Source organism: Euprymna scolopes, chromosome 19 (assembly GCF_053919585.1).
Source record: "Euprymna scolopes isolate OS-2025 chromosome 19, ASM5391958v1, whole genome shotgun sequence".
NCBI lineage: Eukaryota > Metazoa > Mollusca > Cephalopoda > Sepiida > Sepiolidae > Euprymna > Euprymna scolopes.
Window position 1 is genome coordinate 19,434,541 of NC_136500.1, and position 18,358 is coordinate 19,452,898.

General features: G+C 32.2%; 2 protein-coding genes across 6 annotated transcripts in view; one reads left to right on the forward strand and one right to left on the reverse strand.

The window, feature by feature from the left end:
• LOC145303465 (protocadherin-11 X-linked-like) overlaps positions 1-4,112 on the forward strand; it is a 50,724-nt gene extending 46,612 nt beyond the window's left edge. For both annotated transcript variants that reach the window (XM_080144805.1, XM_080144804.1), the window contains exon 3: positions 3,614-4,112. In XM_080144805.1, the coding sequence (XP_080000931.1) occupies positions 3,614-3,886 (273 nt within the window). In that variant the 3' untranslated portion in view covers positions 3,887-4,112. The remainder of the gene's footprint in view (positions 1-3,613) is intronic.
• Positions 4,113-11,109: 6,997 nt separating this feature from the next.
• LOC145303467 (methionine aminopeptidase 1D, mitochondrial-like) overlaps positions 11,110-18,358 on the reverse strand; it is a 52,773-nt gene continuing 45,524 nt past the window's right edge. For all 4 annotated transcript variants that reach the window (XM_080144809.1, XM_080144807.1, XM_080144808.1 and 1 more), the window contains exons 4-7: positions 16,305-16,468; positions 14,999-15,096; positions 13,759-13,806; positions 11,110-11,287 (exon numbers count right to left, since the gene is read on the reverse strand). In XM_080144809.1, the coding sequence (XP_080000935.1) occupies positions 11,145-11,287; positions 13,759-13,806; positions 14,999-15,096; positions 16,305-16,468 (453 nt within the window). In that variant the 3' untranslated portion in view covers positions 11,110-11,144. The remainder of the gene's footprint in view (positions 11,288-13,758; positions 13,807-14,998; positions 15,097-16,304; positions 16,469-18,358) is intronic.

Genomic DNA, 18,358 nt, shown 5'->3' on the forward strand with positions numbered 1-18,358 from the left:
TTCAGTATCCACCATGTAAAATTTTCAGATTGATCGTATAAGTACCGACATAAAAATTTTCAGTAACAATCATGTAAAAATTTTCAGCCTGATCATCTAAATACCGCCAATCAAATGTTCAGTTTGATCGGACTAATATCGCCATTAAAATTTTCAGTAAGCATCATGTAAACTTATCAGCTTGATCATAAAAATACAGCCATTAAAGTTTTCAATAACCTCCATTGAACCTTTTCAGCTTGATCATATGAATACAGCCATTAAAATTTTCAGTAATAACCATATAAACTTTTGAAGCTTGACATATAAATGTCGCCATTAAAATTTTCAGTAACCACCATGTAAACTTTTCAGCTTGATCATATCAATACCGCTATAAAACTTTTAGGTAACCACCATAATAAACTTTCAGCTTGATAATATAACTACTGCCATTAAGATTTTCAATAACTACCATGCAAACGTTTCAGCTTTATCATATCAATATCGCCATTTAAATTTTCAGTAACCATAACTTAAACTTTCTCGCCTGATCAGATAAATATCGCCATTAAAATTTTCAGTAACCATCACGTAAACTTTCTCGCCTGATCAGATAAATATCACCATTAAAATTTTAAGTAACCACCACGTAAACTTCCTCGCCTGATCAGATAAATATTGCCATTAAAATTTTCAGTAACCATCACGTAAACTTTCTCGCCTGATAATATAAATACCGCCATTTAAATTTTCAGTAACCACCATGTAAACATTTCAGCTTGATCACATAAATAACGCCATAAAAATTTTCCATAACCACCATGTAAACTTAGATGGATCGTATAAATACCGCCAGTAAAAGTTTCAATAACCACCGTGTAAACATTTCAGCTTGATCATATAAATATCGCCATTAAAATTTTCAGTTACCACTATGTAAACTTTTCAGCCTGTTAATATAAATATTGCCATTAAAATTTTCAGTTACCACCAGGTAAACTTTTCAGCTTAATCATATAAATACCGCCATTAAAATTTTCAGTAACCACCAAGTAATCTTTTGATCATATAAATGCAGCCATTAAAATTTTCAGTAATCACCATGTAAACATTTCAGCCTGATCATATAAATATCCCCATTAAAATTTTCAGTTACCACTATGTAAACATTTCAGATTGATTATATAAATACCACCATTAAAATTTTCAGTAATCACCATGTAAACATTTCAACTTGATCATATAAATACCGCCATGAAAATTTTCAGTAACCACAATGTAAACTTTTCAGCCTGATCATATAAATACAGTCATTAATATTTTCAGTAACCACCATGTAAAATTTTCAGCCTGATCATATAAATACCGCCATTAAAATTTTCAGTAACACCATGTAAACTTTTCAGCCTGATCATATAAATACCGCCATTAAAATTTTCAATAACACCATGTAAACTTTTCTGTCTGATTACATAAATACAGCCATTAAAATTTTCAGCCTAATTAGATAAATAAGGCTTCGAATTATTAAAATTTCCGTGGCATAATTTGAAGAATATTTGAGTCAATACGGATTAATAAAAACTTTTGTTCATCTTTACGCTGTCATGTTGAGACATGTAGTTGCTTCATTTTTTTTTTTTTTTTTGAATACTGGTAGTGTAGAAATTATTGAAATAACTGCACCATAAAATTTGCGGTTTAATAATTCTTTCATTTTTTTTTTTCCTTCAGTGTAGAGTGCATATGCATAATAACCCTCAACAGAGGGAGAAGAGTCGATGTCTCAAAACACGACTTCTCTCTCCTGTACGTACAATACAGAAGAAAAGGGAAAACCTTCTTTCTATTATGTCATATTTTAACATTTCACCGTAATATCAATTTTTGGACTTATGGAATTTTCCACTTTTCTAACCGCATAGAAAATCCCGTTTTTTTTTTTTTTTAACATTATTTTTACACACCAATATCTAATATCAGTGACACTTTTTCATTCCATGTTCGGTGTGTTTATAAATCTTGTGACAGTTTTTTTCCCCTGAAATGCTGATGACACAACCATCTATCGCAACACATCAAAGGCCGTAAATGACAAAGTTCTCTCTGATTCTATCTCCTCTGATCTTGAGCGCATTGTACAGTGGGGAAAGAGGTGGCTGGTTACTTTTAATGCATCTAAAACCAAGCTCCTATCTTTACATCATCAACGCTCTGATCCCCATCTGGCATCAATTGAAATGGATGACTCTTGTCTTGGGGAGGATCCATGTTTTGACAAGCTTCTGGGATTGATCTTTACTCCTGATCTGAAATGGAACACGTACATCAAGTTTGTTGCCAAGGTCGCTGGAAAAATGGTGGGATCTTTCTACCGCTCCAGAAGATATCTAACTGCTAATGCAATTCTCTATCTATATAAAGTACGTCCAAGGATGGAGTACTGCTGCCACATCTGAGCAGGAGCTACTGAAAACAGCCTATCCTGCCTAGATAGAGTACAAAATAGACTTTGTGTCTTAGTGGAGGATGCTCTTTTCTCTTCCCTGCAATATCTCTCCCACAGAAGAAACATTGCGAGCCTGTCTTTATTTTATCATTATTTCCATGGGAAGTGCTCGTCTGAGCTCCAATCTCTGGTCCCCCCTCGCCAATCTTTCACGAAAAACACCCATCTAACTGAAACCACTGTCAATAATTTTCCCCACTCGTTATCTGTGCCTAAATCAAAACGTAGATTCCATGAACAAAGCTTCTTTCTTGGAAGTGCACACCTGTGGAACTCTATTCCATTTGCCTGTTTCCCACCTGACTACAACTTGGATGTCTTCAAATCCAACATAAACAAATTCCTGATAAATCGCCCTCTTAAGTAAGACACTTTATCAAATCTCCATTACTAACGATTACTACGATATTATCCCATTGATTACTGTCCATGCAATAACCCTTATCCCTGAGTGGCTTCTGGGCCTTGATAAATGGTGACTACCATGTAAAAAAAAAAAAAATTATATTTTCTCATAAAAAAAAACAAACTTATCCCTCATGGAACTCTATTTGCTGAATGCGTGATCAAAAAATTTTACAACTTAGATAAAAAAAAATATATATTGTGCAGCGCAATTAGAAAAAAAAAAAAGATATTAAAAAATATACATTTGATTATATTAAAAAAAATTTTTTTTCTATATTTGATTTTTGCTTTAAAAATATTTAGGTTATCACACTACATCCCTTATTTTATTCTTTAGTCCTCACATTCCATGAGCGATTGCTCTGACAAAGGAGAAGGAATTGCTGTTTTGAAGTTAGAGTCTATCTATCTCATACTTACTGTTGACTAATTTTTTACCTTGAAGTATTTTTTTTAGTACTTTACATCAAGTGGCTTCATGCCTTGTCTGGAGCGATTTCCATAAAAAAAATTGAATTCATTGACTCTTCTCAACACTATGAATAGTGAGGGTAGTGGTAATGAACAGTCCCTGACAACCCATTACTTCTGTACTTGCTCTACATATTCTTGTTAACTTCACCTTGTTTTATTTGCTTTGCTCCTTTAAAGCAAAAGGGCAAGTAACTCTGCATTAACAGTTTGTCATTGTTGTGTTTATTTTTCTATTTTCAGGACCCTCAGCATTCTGATGTCAAAATGAATTTGGTTGTTAATCCCGACCGCCGTCGAAGTCGTTTGGGCTCAAGAGCGTCGATTATGGATTATGGGAATGAATCACCGGCAGTGCAGATGCAGCAGTTGGCAGCTGCTCTGCAATTGGTTGCCCCACTTGGGGAAGTGGTCAGAAGGCTTTCAATGGTATCGTTCGGAAGTGAAGACCGACGTGAAGAAGGAGCACAGGGGGCTGGTGAGAGAAAAGAATCTTTACTCCCCGGTAGATTATAAATTACAAAATGACCCTTTAAAGGATGAAGAAAGCAAAAAGACTATGCACCTATTGGAAGACATTTTTTCCCCCCTTTGTAGCAGTTTATTATTATTATTTTTATATATAGTTTGTTTGGGGTTTTTTTTTTTGCTATTTTATTTTTTGTTTGTTTTATTTTTTGTTTTTATTTTGAGAAATAAATAACCTTTGTCCTAATCTAACGATTCAGGAATAAAAGAGAAATGTTTTGTTTGCGTTACCTCAGAACTGACTGCTGTAGAGTAATAGTTATCTCCCCCTTAGCATATCAATTTTGTCAACGGAGTTTTCAGTATTCATATAGTGTAAGCCCTTTGTCTCTTTTCAAGGTAAATTGGAAAGAGCTAGCAGCAGATTGAAGTTGCTGGTGTAGTAGTCTTCATAATGGAAAGACAGAAATAGAGGCAAAAATAAAGGTCAGGTCTGGACAAAAACATTACCAAAGGCACAACCCTGCACTACTTGTAAGGAAACTTTCCACACTGAGCATGGAATGCTACAATACCATAGGATAAAGTACAGAGACCCTGACTAGTCATCTTCAGCTATGAAGGACTGCATGATGATGATGATGATGTCTCTTTTCATAAAGCACTTTACAAATAAATTAATGATAAAAAAATAATTTAAAACAAAAATAGCTGAATAAATGACATAAATACAAGCATAATTATTCATTATAGTTATCCGATGTACATGGTGGCAGTGAAAGTAGATCGGAGTGTGAGAGTGAAAACTTCAACTTACTGTATATGTTAGCAATTTGAACAAAAACTATTAAAATCAAAGAAAGCAAGAAAAACTAGCATTTTGTTTTCTAACAACACAGTGATTGTCACTAAAGGAAAATTTCTAATGATTAAAATGAGTACAATTAACACATGCTAGTAATTGGAGATAACCCAAGAAAAATGCTCATAAGTTTGTTTGCAACTGACAAATCTCAATTTGCATAATATATCTGTTTTGTTACATAAATATAGGTATGTACAATTTAAATGGTGAAAACTGATACTGCCAAACTTATCTTATTTTGAAGGCCAACTTATCATATTTTTTTATAAGTTTTTAATTACTTTTTGATTGTGTTCGAATAATTAAATCTTCAACTTAATCTCTAATAGGAAAAAACCGTAAGTTTACACGTAAGAAAAAAATTATAATGAAAAAATGGTTTTAACACGGCTACAAAAAACTCGAAAATTCAGCTAACTTCGAAAGTTAATAAATAATTGTAAAAATACCTTGAAAGATCATGGTATGTATCAGATCACTGCTTCCACGATGGCTACGCATGTCAACAAAAACAGTCACATGACCGACACGTCATTAGCATGCATGCTAATGACTTCCTTTTGTTTTAACCACAAATGAGAGAAAAAATATAAAACTTAGTGAATTAATTGTAAAAATCCCTTGAAAGATAAATATTAGTTTTTTGGAAATATCTCAAAGAGAATTAATAAAGTTTTAAGATTTAAAGAAAACAACAACTTTATTTTTACTAAAAAATAGCTTAATTATCTTCCAAAAACGAGAATTTAATAAGAGAAACTGACCTTCCCGCAATTAAAACAAATGACAAAGCAATGCGCATAATTTTTATGGAAGCCGAAAATGTCAAAAAGTTCATTTTATTTTTCAATTTAAAGAGAAATTGAAATATTATTATACCTTTATTTCTGTATTTTTGAAGATTATAAAAATATTCATTAATTTATGTATTCCTATTTTATTGTAATAAAAAAGGAAATGCTTATTTGATTAGAATATTTTTCACTGTATACAATGAAGACTTCATTTTTATCTATAAAGATTTGTATTTAACTTTTCAATTCAAGAGCATTTTTAACAATAGCCAACAGTATTTATTGGTTAAAAATTCTCAAATTCAATTAATATTCTGAAAATATTGATGAAGTCTGTTTATCAATGTTTTTCCTTAGAATTTGAAATAAAATTTTTGCAAAATTCCTACAACACTAAAAACAATTATTTATTAATAATAGAATATGGCAGGTGGGATGCAAATCCTGTCTGTTTTTTTTTTTGTTTTGTTTTTTTTGTTTTTTTTACAATGTTGTCCATCCCATTTTTTAAATCATTTTCTTTTTCTTAATGACACTGGTTCTCAATTTTTTTATTTTTTTTATTTTCAAGATTATAAAAAAAATTCTTATGCTGATGTTTACATGTTAAAGCGTACAAGAAAAATATAATATTACATTTGAAATTTTTGCAAGAATTGTTATCATTAAAATCACATGAAATTATATTTTTTTGTTTGGTGAAAATATTGAATAAACAATATTTAATTCAATGATAATATCGTTAGTTTGAGAAATTAATTTTTTTTTCAAGTTATATTGATTTCATTAACAGGGACTTTAGGGGCTTTTTCATGAAATATTTTTTTTTAATTTTATTGTTAATATATATGATGCTTTCTTTTCATAAAAAAAGCCAAAATAATTTTTCTTTTTTAATACTTAAAACTATAACTTTAGCAAAGGTGTTTTTTGTTTCCACAAAATAATACATTTTCACTTTTTTTCTCTGGTCGTTAATTAATAAATACTGAAAATTTTATCAAAATTGGTTGATTACCTGATTTTGATGAATTTTTAAGTGAAGGGAGGAGTCAAAATGTGTATGCATTTTATGGATCAGCCATTTATTTTGCACGTACCTACATAAATAAGTTTACATTTCTGCAAAAATATACATGTTACATATCATTTTAAAGATTTATATATCGTACTGAAGTGACACTTGCCCTAGGTGGGTTGAACTGGCTTCCTCTAATGGAGGAAGTTTCATGGGGACATTAAATTCACAAATACTCCGAAGTCAGGGGAAATAACTATGTTAGGTTTTTTCAGCTCTTGCAGGGATGTGTCAACATCTTCCTACATACAACGCTTGGTATTCCCAAAGCGTTACCCATCTGGTACTGGCCAGGATCAACGTTGCTCTACTTTGATGACCTAATGAGAATCGGTGTGTCAACATGCTTATTGCATATAATGTATATGGCTGGTTTTTTACCTTTGTGCACCTTAAACAAGGCATTTTGTAACTGAAAACATACGAGGCTATAGAGAAACCTGCATGGGGAGTTAGGTAGAAAGCTGTTTGTTCACAATACATTTAAATTTCTGCATGTTGATACGGTCAAAGAAACAGTAAGCAGGAAGGGAATTTCAAAAGCAAGTGGTCCAAGTTCATAAGCTATCAGAGTAGAAAATTGTCAAGCATCTAGAAACATTTAGAGTAAAAGGGCATGATTTTGCTTCTAGTCGGGTGGGTTAGAGTATTTTCTCTGAGGGGTAAGGCACAAGTTCAGTAGATGTATCAGAGCACATGTATGTGTTATTAATTAAAAAAGAAACCCAAAAAGCAAAAAGTTATATCAGACACAGTTGCATCAGAGAGGTCGTTTATGAAGATCGGGAATAATATAGGTCCAAATAAAGACTGCAGAGGTACACCTGTGTTGACGCCATATTGTTTAGATGTGCAGTTTTATAAAATAAGCATGTAAATGCAATATTGAGGCGACACAAGAAAGTCTGCAGCTTAGCAGACAGTTTGGTGTGCATTACGTGAGAAATTCTTTTCAGCATCCTGTCCAAAAACAAGCAGTGCAATAGCGCAGATGTGGTAGCATTCTCTCTGTTGAATGAGATACTACACTCTGCTTCCCAACCAGATGGTCATCTTCAACTTTAATGTAAACAAATACTTGCTGATAATAAATTCTTCTCAAGTAATCTTCTGCTTTTTCCATCCATTGTTTTCAATCCCCCACCCCACTCATACCACTTATACCAGCGATCATTGTCCAACTGGCAATTTCTTTAACCCTTATCCTTCAGTGACCCTTTGATAAAATGTGGCCCATCAGTAAAAAAAAAATTAAAAAAAAATTATTATTATATTATAGGTCTGCAAACAATGAGGGCCAGGGTGTGTGTGAAAGCAATTCATGTAGTTTTGCCATCATTGCAATCGACTTGTGACACAATGTATTGTCTTATTGAAACAGCAATTTTTCCATTTCTGTCATGTTTTTTTGCTAGTTTCCCTTTTCAAATGCACAGATTTGTATCTATTATAAAAGTGACCTTGTCTGTATGTGCGTAGAATGGTCTCTACCAAACTACTCTGTCAATTTTTGGTCTACAGATTTGAAAGGATATATAAAGTATTCGGGTCTATGGAACAAGTTCAATTTGGTTTTTTATCCAGTAAAAATAGCTGCTAAGGGTTCAAAATTGAAAAAAAAAATAGGAACTTGCCAAGTGTTAGGTAACTAAACGCGTATCTTCTACACATGCGTAAATATGCAGTTTTAACATTAATTTTTAAAGTTGTTATATGTTTATCCTTAGCTCAGATGGTAATGAATAATGCTAGAGAGCTATGCTTCGGTTTTGATTTTAGCTGATCGCACCTAAGTCATTTTTTTTTTTTTTTAAATTTTTGAAATCACTACTACATATTGGATACAATATTATAACCAACAGAGAATTGGCTGACTGTTTTGATTTATTTGGAAATATTAATTAATAAAATAAAGTGGTTGTTTTACATGCATACATACATACATATTAAATTTTTTTTAAAAAAGCCAAGAAATAAACTGTTCATGGTTAAAAAAAAGTTTTCTAAAAAATGTACAATTTAATTCAATAAATATTCTGGTAATTAATGTTTTTGGTTGTATTAGTTCATTAATCTAATTTATAAAATTCACTATGTCTGTCTGTCTCCATATTTTCAAATTCTCTCCCGTCCGAAACTAAAAGTCACAGAGCAGCACTAGGGACCGCAAAAGATCGGATTTTTTTATGGGTCTTTAAGCAGTTAAAATAGTTTTTAAGGGATCAAAAAATGGACCAAAATTGCAAAAATCGTCATACCTTTTTTACTTTTATATTAGTTTATTTTTAATCAGTTCATATGTGTGTCGCATTGGTACAGTGGTAACGTCACCAGCTTTGAATGCTACAATTTTGCTTTTAGTTTTGATTCTAGCTGATGGTACCCAAATATTTTTTTTTTTTTACTTTTGAAATCACGACTATAATAATATATACGAAATATGGACAAATTAAAATATCATATTTAAGCATATTTTACGACCAGGCAAAGCCGGGTGCCCCTACCCCCAGTTTAATGCAAAAAGTTTTGCTGAACATCATTTAAATTCTCTCGTGTAGAACTCTTCTGGAACTGAAAATGATTAATTACCGTTGGTAATCCAAAATGCACAAGTGGGAAAATATTTGGTTGGTTGGTTGGTTGTTTTTGTTTTACGGCATATCAACCCTTTCTGGGTTATTTAATGCCGAATCCAAAGATTTTGAAAAAATTTTTTAATAGAATATATTTGTTGTTTTCACGTTGGTTTCTATTTAACCCATAGTTGGGACCCTAACAGGTACTACCACTCCGGGTCAGAGTGGACCTGGGAGCAATGGTAATTAAAGGGTGGCTCCACACTCCCCAAAGCCCACAAGCTGGGGCCTCACCACTGGATATAGTTTAAGGTCATATCCAGGACCCCCATTGAGGGACTTTTACCCTCTGCAGGGGGGCAGTCGGCGTATTCTAATGCCCCACCGACAGGGCCGGAAATATTTGATCTTAACAGTAATTCACAAAAAGCTAAACAAACATACATTTACCTTAAAAAGACGACAGTTTTCTTTGTCATTTTCTATTTGATATCCAATTCCGGTGCCAACGATGAGACTTTATTCAAATAAACATAAAGTTTGTAACATATCAGAAATGATCATACACTGATTGGTTGTGGATGTTGAATTCTTGGAGCCTAAGTAAATGATTTTTTCATCTACATAAGAATGTGCTTCTTCCTTCCTTCCTTCCTTAGTCTGTACATTAAGCTTTGAAAAAGGCCAAAAAAAAGAGAATGTTTAAAAGAAACAGGGAAAAAAGAAAAATATTATCTGCTAAGAGATGCTGGACTGAAGGAGTAAACTAAAGATTGTCTCTTACAATATGATTTTATTATTTGTATTGAATCACATAGTACAATGTAGAGTACAAATATAATGATACACCAGTTCTCACCAGATCATCGAAGCTAAGCAATGTTGAGCCTAGCCAATACCAGATGGGTGACCATTTGGGAAGGTTAGATGCTGTATGTATCTCCTTGCTACAAAAACATCTACACAGTTGTGGATGGCTGAAAGGCTCAAGGACATAGCACAATATTACTTTCTGAGTATTTATTAGTACTTATTAATTTATCTCATTTGGGTCAGTTCTATATTTAGAATACAAGGAACACTATTTTCATAATAATAATAATAAACTCATATTTGCTGCCATATTATTCATTTTTATGTCCAAGAAACAGAAAAAAAATTTTGTTCTATCCAGAAAAATATCAGTTTTATCAAAACATTTAAAAAAAAAAAATTTCCATTTTCACCCCAAACAAGGCACAGTGTCACTTTGATATAGGAGGCTACTATCGGGGCCATAAGTTGCAGGGATACTTATGTAGGGAATTGAGCAGCAAGATGTCTGTTCACATTACACTTGAACTTCTGCATGTCAGTACAGTTGGGAAAGCAGGAACCCGGAAGGGAATTCCAAAGTCTAGCAGGTCTGGGGGAAGAAACTACTAGAGTAGAAGGCCTTCTTACATTTAGATATCTCTACTGTGTTGGGGTGGGATTTTGCTGCTTGTCGGGTTTGTCGGGTATATTTACATCGAGTGGGGTACAAGGGCTTGTAGTTCATTGGAGCATCCACCATTAAAATACTTGTAGAAAAGGCAGAGAGATGCAACATTTCATTGATGGGACAGAGGCTGAAGCCTAGATAAGAGTTCAGGACCTATCAGGTTGGCGACCCTCTTTTGAACCCTAAATATATTTCTCATTCTGTAGAATTTCCACGGCTCCTTCTAGTCAATAAAAATTTTGGTAAATATTTATCATTTAATTATTAGTACCAGCAATGAAGAATTAAATTTTAAACAAAAAAAAAATTTAAGAATTGTTTTAGGCCAAAATTTTTCCAATTCCGATTCCAATACACCAAGTTCTGATTCTTCCAATTTCCGATTAATCGACACAGCACTAATTTAATGGCCAGATTATCATAAAGAAGTACTCAATCTTTCATGCAAGAATTTCACATTTCAAATAAAGGAAGCAAAGAGTCAGTAAAAATTTATTGATTGTCAATTAATTATAGAGTAAGAATTTCAGCACCATTTTCAACAATAGCAATACAATGTTCAAACTGTGCCGATCTGCTGTTGTCTTTGGTTATTGCCGTCCAAGCATCAGAGCAAATTTTGATGTCAGGTTTCCCATCACAAATTACAGGTTCTGCAAAAAAAAAAAAAAAAAAAGATGTAGGATAATTCATGTACTTCTGGATGTTTTCGAGGAGAACTTCAAAATACTAACCATGCTAACCATCCTTTCTGCAATCCAACCACATTCTAGTCTAGAAAGCGATGAGATAAATCAGGTGAGAAATATCTCTACTATTATATAAAAGGAACTTTGTGTGTGTGTTCCCCTATGGACTTGAAAACAGCTAGGCTAAATTGTATCTGGTAGTGTTCTTAGAAAGGTTTTTTTTATCAGAATCTCTTTGATAAATATTGATAATCGATAATCAAAATAATCCAATGAAAGAAGAACGTAGATTCCATGAACAAAGCTTCTTTCTTAGAGTGCACACCTGTGGAACAGTCTTCCGTTTTCCTGCTTTCCAGCTGACTACAATATGTTTGTCTTTAAGTCCAACGTAAACAAGTTCTTGATGAGCCGTTCCACTTAAGTTAACAAATTTACTGAATTTCCATTATTGACAATTACTATATTGTCCACTGTTAACCCTTATCCTCGACTGGTCTCTGGGCCTTGATAAGTGGTGATGCCTATGTAAAAACAAAAACAAAAAACAGCCGATTTTGACCAAACTTAACGCCTTACATAGCCTTACATCACAAATAGATTTGAGAAGTTTAATTACCACACAAGTTAAAAGGCTCAACATATAAATTCTATACTAGTTTCTTTGATATGGCAGGGGTGCATTCGAAATTAATGTTTCTGTTTAAAGCATAATTGAACTATGAAACTTGACTTTTTCATTTTAAACTTCAATTCAAGCCATTATTGTTTTGTAGAGGAAAATTATTGAACATAATTGAGTTTTGCAAAGGAAAAAGATAAAGAAAATAACATCAGGGTTTGGTGCATTTTACGCCAGGAAGCCAGTATCTTCTGACAGCTTAATCTGGTAGCACCTGATGCCTAAGGAACCAAAACAGAAATTGGTAAATCGTTTAAAATGAAATGGTACTGGGTTATTTCCCTTTTTTACTATTGTTATTATTTAACTAAAAATAAAAAGGAAGGATAAGTGACTGTGACTTTTATTATCACTTAGGGTAGTACAAACCATTATTAGGTTGTTTGGGTAAAAAGGTTCAATATTGAAAAACTCAAAACTCTTCATGGCCGTAGACTTATCGCCGACAATGCTTGTATGTACTCATTAAAGCACACCGTTGTCTATGCTCTCTCAAGTTTGAAAGTTTATATTAATTGATTTGTTGAGGGCGAAGATTTGTTGTTTGTTCCCTGCTCACAAAAACAAAATCAAAAGATAAAGAAAAATTTGTATCATACACGTACGTACTCATGACAAAAGAAAATATCGTACATCAAAAATCACATAAATTGATTAAGAAGTTTTATTTTTTATAAAGAAAATAATTTTTAAGCGAAATGGAATTTTTCCAATGTCCTCCACTTTCTATGTTAAGACTGGCTTTCTAAAATCTTGCAAGTTTGAATCATTTGGAATTATCTTCTTTATTCCTTTAGCCTGTTTTCAAAATTGGGGTTGCAAGACTGTCGCTCTTTGCTTTAGGCATAGAATTTGATTTTCTTATTTAATAATAAAATTGTTAGGTTGTCCCAAAAGTTCAGAAATACTTACCAAAAATTGAAATTTTACATGCCAAGTAATAACAAAAACAACAAAAATTAATCCTCAAAATAAAGACCAACATTTTCCAAAACTTTTGATTTGCCAACATTAAGCTTATCAGCCAATTCTTGAGTGCTCGATTAAGGCAGAATGTCCAACCCAGTTTCCAAGTTTCCATCATCGAACTTTAACGCCTGTTTCGAACGAGGCTTATCTTCAAGACTTATGTCGCCAGAATCGAAATGCTTGTACCACTTTCAGATCACTATATATGCAATTGCTCCTTCACCTTCAGCAGCACAAATCTCTTCTGTGACTTTCCTGGTTGAAAGATCTCGCTTCCAGCAGTAATGAATAAAAATTTGCAGTTCAATTTTATCAATTGTCATATGGAATAGAAAGATGAAGATCACTGTAACAATATAAATGAAAAAAAAAAAAAACAATTAAAAATTGCGTAGAAACTCACGTTTTTGCAAATGTTTACAAACTTTTGGGACAACCTAATATTTTATTAATTTACATGATTTTTGGTGCACAATAATTTCTTATGTCATAAAGATTATTTTTCCTTTTTTATTTATTTTTTTTCGAGGGTAGGGAGAGGGGTTATGAACTTGCATTAAGAATTTTTCTAATTTTTAAATAAAATTACCTTTCTTTTCTTCAAATTGAACATTTGAAATTAAATTTTATACAAACTTTTTTTTTTTTTCATTGAAATTTTTGGAGAGAGCAGGCAAAGTATATATAGCAATAAAGTGAAATGTATGTACCAAAATCACTAGATCTGAATTTCCAACAGAAGCTCAAATAATGATCTGATTGTATAAAAAAATATGATACGTACCGATAGTAAAAATCATTCCTTTTTGCATTTTGGCATCGTCACCCAAATCTGAAGAAAGACATTTTTAGAATCAGTCAATTTAAAGAGTTAAATAGAAATTCCCATTAATAAACAAAAAAATAATCATATATATACTGGGACCCTATGCCAATGCTTGTATGTACTCATTAAAGCACATTGCTTTATACAAGCTGTCAGAAGATACTGACTTCTTGACATAAAATGCACCAAACACTGATGTTATGTAGTCAGGCTGGGCTGTAGTATGAATTTCATTTTAGTTTTAGTCTATATGTAATCTTAAAATATGGTTATCAAAAACAGCTACATAAATTTGTCTGTTATACGTTTTCGGAGTTTTAGCTGGACATGAGCCTGAAAATGACGTTTTTTTTTTTGTTTTAAGTAGCGATTAAGTTAATTAGAATGAATTTTGGCAAGGGTTACATTAGTACATGTCAGGATAACCTAGTGACAAATAAATATACACAGCGACAGGTGGTGTGATTGAAAAGGGGGTCAAAGGTCACACTCTTTAGACCAAACAGATGTCAAATGATATGACGATAGAAAGAAGAGAACAGAGAGTTTCTAATTGGGGCGAGACAGACGAGATGCATCCGACAATACAGGTATAATTTAAGCGAATGTTACTTCGAGATTTGGCTCGTCTGAATCTCTCAATTCCCAAGTTAAGAAGTAGATAATTAGTTATGTCAGTCTCTCCCCAAATGAGTAACCTCTCTTTCTAAATAAAATCTTTGAAAACTTGGCACGTCTCCATTGTGTTTTCATGTATGAGTGGTTATTCATCTTAGTTAAACAGATGATCACCCGATTACTAGGCAAGATGACACAGCTACTTAGGAAACAGCCAATCATGAACGAGAAGCAACTATGAAAGAAAGATCAGCACTATGTATAGAAAGACTTTTGTTTTATTGATTTGCTTTCTGGATCACTCACTGGTGAAAACATGTGCAAAGCTACATGTTTACAAAAACGACCATGTGCAAAGTTTTGTTTAACATAAAATGTTAGGAATTCAAAAATTGTAAAAATATTAATGTATCCTTAAATGTAAATATCAAAATCTCAAATCAAATTCTATTGGATAAGTTTGGAGCCTATAAGTATCAATGTACAAACACACACCAAAAAAAAAACAAAAAAAAACGATTTGATTATATTATTATATATTATAGATTCAAATGATTTAGCTTATCAAATTTGAACTTACCTATGTGAAAAATGTCGGGCAATCCGTGAAAGTAAGTTCCAATTCCATGACCACAAAACTCCGGAATAACACGGAAACCAGCAGATGATGCAACTTCACTATTTTTAAAGAATGAAAAAAAAAAAACCAGCTACAGAATAAAATATTGAAAATTCTACCCTATCATATATATATATATATATATATATATATATATATATATAGAGAGAGAGAGAGAGAGAGAGAGAGAGAGAGAGAGAAATAAAAAGGAACAAATCGTATTATGTGTTCATCAACGTTTCATCTTTATTTCGAGACTTCCATGTGTGTGTGTGTGTGTGTGTTTTAGTATAAATAAAAATATAAGTATAAATAATGTAGTCAGGCTGGGCTGTAGTACGAATTTCATTTTAGTCTATGTGTGATCTTAAAATATGGTTATCAAATGTATTTGATAATGATGCCATGCTTAATGTCACAAAATTGATTAGTTAACCGCTTGGCAAATCTAAAATAAAGAATAACAGAATAGTGCAATGTAAGTGGACAGCCAATGAAACCGTTGATTTTCCAACAATTTCATTGGCTGGAAAGGAGTTAAAGAGTAAGGAAGCATTTAGTATTTACCTAGAGAATGAGGTGTACCCAAACAATAAAATCATGAAGGCTTAAAATGAAATAAAAGCGGTTGTTTCCAATAAGTTAATACTATAAAATATTTGTGCCAGTGAATTATAGGAGATTGAGAGGAGAAAATGATAACCGAATAAGTATTCTGCTACCACCTGTAAATATGACTTGTTTGGGAGAGTAACTCTCCTTGAAAATATTATAGGAATTTACAATATTGATTAAAATTAATGATATCTGCAAAACATGCATCGGGTATTGGCAGGTAACATGACTGTCAGTGTTTGTATTGCTATAATGTTTTATTCTAGATGGGAAAAATCAGCTCTATTTTACCAGTATATGTAGTGAGAAAAAAAAATCTATCCCCGAGTATAAACATTTACTAGAAAAAGGAAAACTGACCCGTTAGGTCATTTATTGCTTGTGTTTGATTGTTTAAATAAGCTATAATGCTATTTCAAAATTAAATATGACAGGCCAATGAACATGCTATTTACAAATTAAATATGACAGACCAATGAAAATGCTATTTTAAAATTAAGTATTACAGACCAATGAAAATGCTATTTAAATTAGTTAAATTAGTTCAAAGTTAAGTTAAAACTTACAAAAGATGTTATTTCAAATGACAGACCAACAGATAAAGATGATTGGATGCATCCAAATATTAAATGAAGAAAGAATGATTTGTCACCTTATTTTGCGACCAATTTCTCCAAATCTTGTGCCAGGACGGCATAATGCAATGCTTTCCATCAAGCATTGACGTGTTGTTTCTACCAGTGTTTGTCCTCTTTCATCAACATTTCCAATCAAGTAAGTTTCAGAAACATCACCATGATAGCCATTTGCATAAACCTGAAAAAAAAAAAAGTTTACAAACAATTAGGGTCATCAATTAAGTTTGAGTTGAATCAAGAAAATGTAAGTTTGTAAAGTTGGTTAATATAAAAAAAAATACAAAATTAGTTTTTTTTTTTGGTTTACTATCGCTTGCTCTCTCTCATCTATGATACTAGCAGAGCTACAAAGCATTGTCCAGGGCAAAAGTGGAACATACCTTTTATTCCCTTCTTTTTCCCCTCTTCTATTTCCTCTTTTGCACCTCCCTTTCTTCTTCACTTAGCCCATTCCTCTCTCTGGAAACGCACATGCAACTTAATGTAAGAAAAATAACTGTGAAAAATTAGAGTTACTTTCGTTTAGATGATAACATTAAAAATCATTTTTAGTTCTGAATAATATTAAATGATATAAACAACTATCTGACCACCAAAGAATGAATCTTTTTTTTTCTTAATTTTAGATATTATTTTTATAGTGTTATACCAATTTAAAAAAAACAACTACGTTATAGAGGTTTGTTCAGTATTTTTCCAGTTTTAGCAAGACATACATACAGACATTTGGCTGTTATACTATAGACTAGTAGAGCTCCTGAGCCTTGTCCGGGGCCATAAAAAACTAAATAGATGTTAAATGGTGTTAAGTTTCTTACACTCCTAGAAGAGAAATTCCCTTCTTTATGCGGAGAGTAAAAAAAATAAAATTTAGAAGGCCTTCAGAGTGCTATTGAGAGCACAAAATAAAATTAAGGTTGCTCTCAAATCACTACTAAAACTAAGTTTCTCTTCATAGAGAAATGATTAGTTAAGAAATGATAAATTGAATCTAGAGTTAGTGTCTTTCAATTTGAAAAAGTGCCGACTCATTTTCTGGGCTGTATTAATACATACTGCATGATAACTAGGGGTAGGATAACAGCATATTCTTATAATTGTTTTCACTCTCAAGTATATATCCCACACAGTTAGCCACAGTTAATCAACTGAGAACCACATCACTCTATATAAAAGCATATAAGATGTCAACGGATACACACTCGAGAGTCAAAACAATGAAATGCTGTTGTCATAGCCCTAATGAAAACATTTAAATCATATTTATTTCTTGATAACATTCAATGATACAAATAGCCATTTGATTCCCAAAGAATGGATCTTTTTTTTTCTAAAATTTCAGATATTACTTTTCCAGTGTTATGCTAATTAAAAATACTAAATTTGTCTGTTGTGCATTTTTGGAGTTTTAGCTGGACATGAGCTCGAAAATGGCGTTTTTTTGTTTTTTTTTGGTCCTGCTGACGAATTCACGCGCTCAAGCAGACATGACACTGAAGACGGTCATTGGTATACATACACACATATATACATACAAATCTATACACATATATACATACATACACAATACATAATACACATACATGCATAGATACATACATATACATACACACATACATGCATAGATACATACATATACATACACACATACATATATACACACACACATATACAAATACAAACACACATATACACATACAAATACGTACACATATATGCAACAACAACAAAAATAAGTCCAGGCGTCTTTAAGACTGACCAATTGGATTTTTGTTTTCATCTGATTTCTACGTCCATTTATTTGTAAAATAATGTGTGAAATTTGTCATCATCATCATTAGCTGAACATACAAACATAAAAACACACAGAAGACTGCCCTTTATATAATAGAATAGTAGGGCTACCTGGTATTGCCCATGCCTGTTGCATCTGACGACACTTGCTAAATGATTTTTGTTTTAATTTAATTATTTTTACTGTGCAATAATTTATATCAGTTTGGATAGATTAAACTGAAAAAGAAAACATTGTTAATGATTGTTTTGGTAAAAGAAAAAAAATCCACTG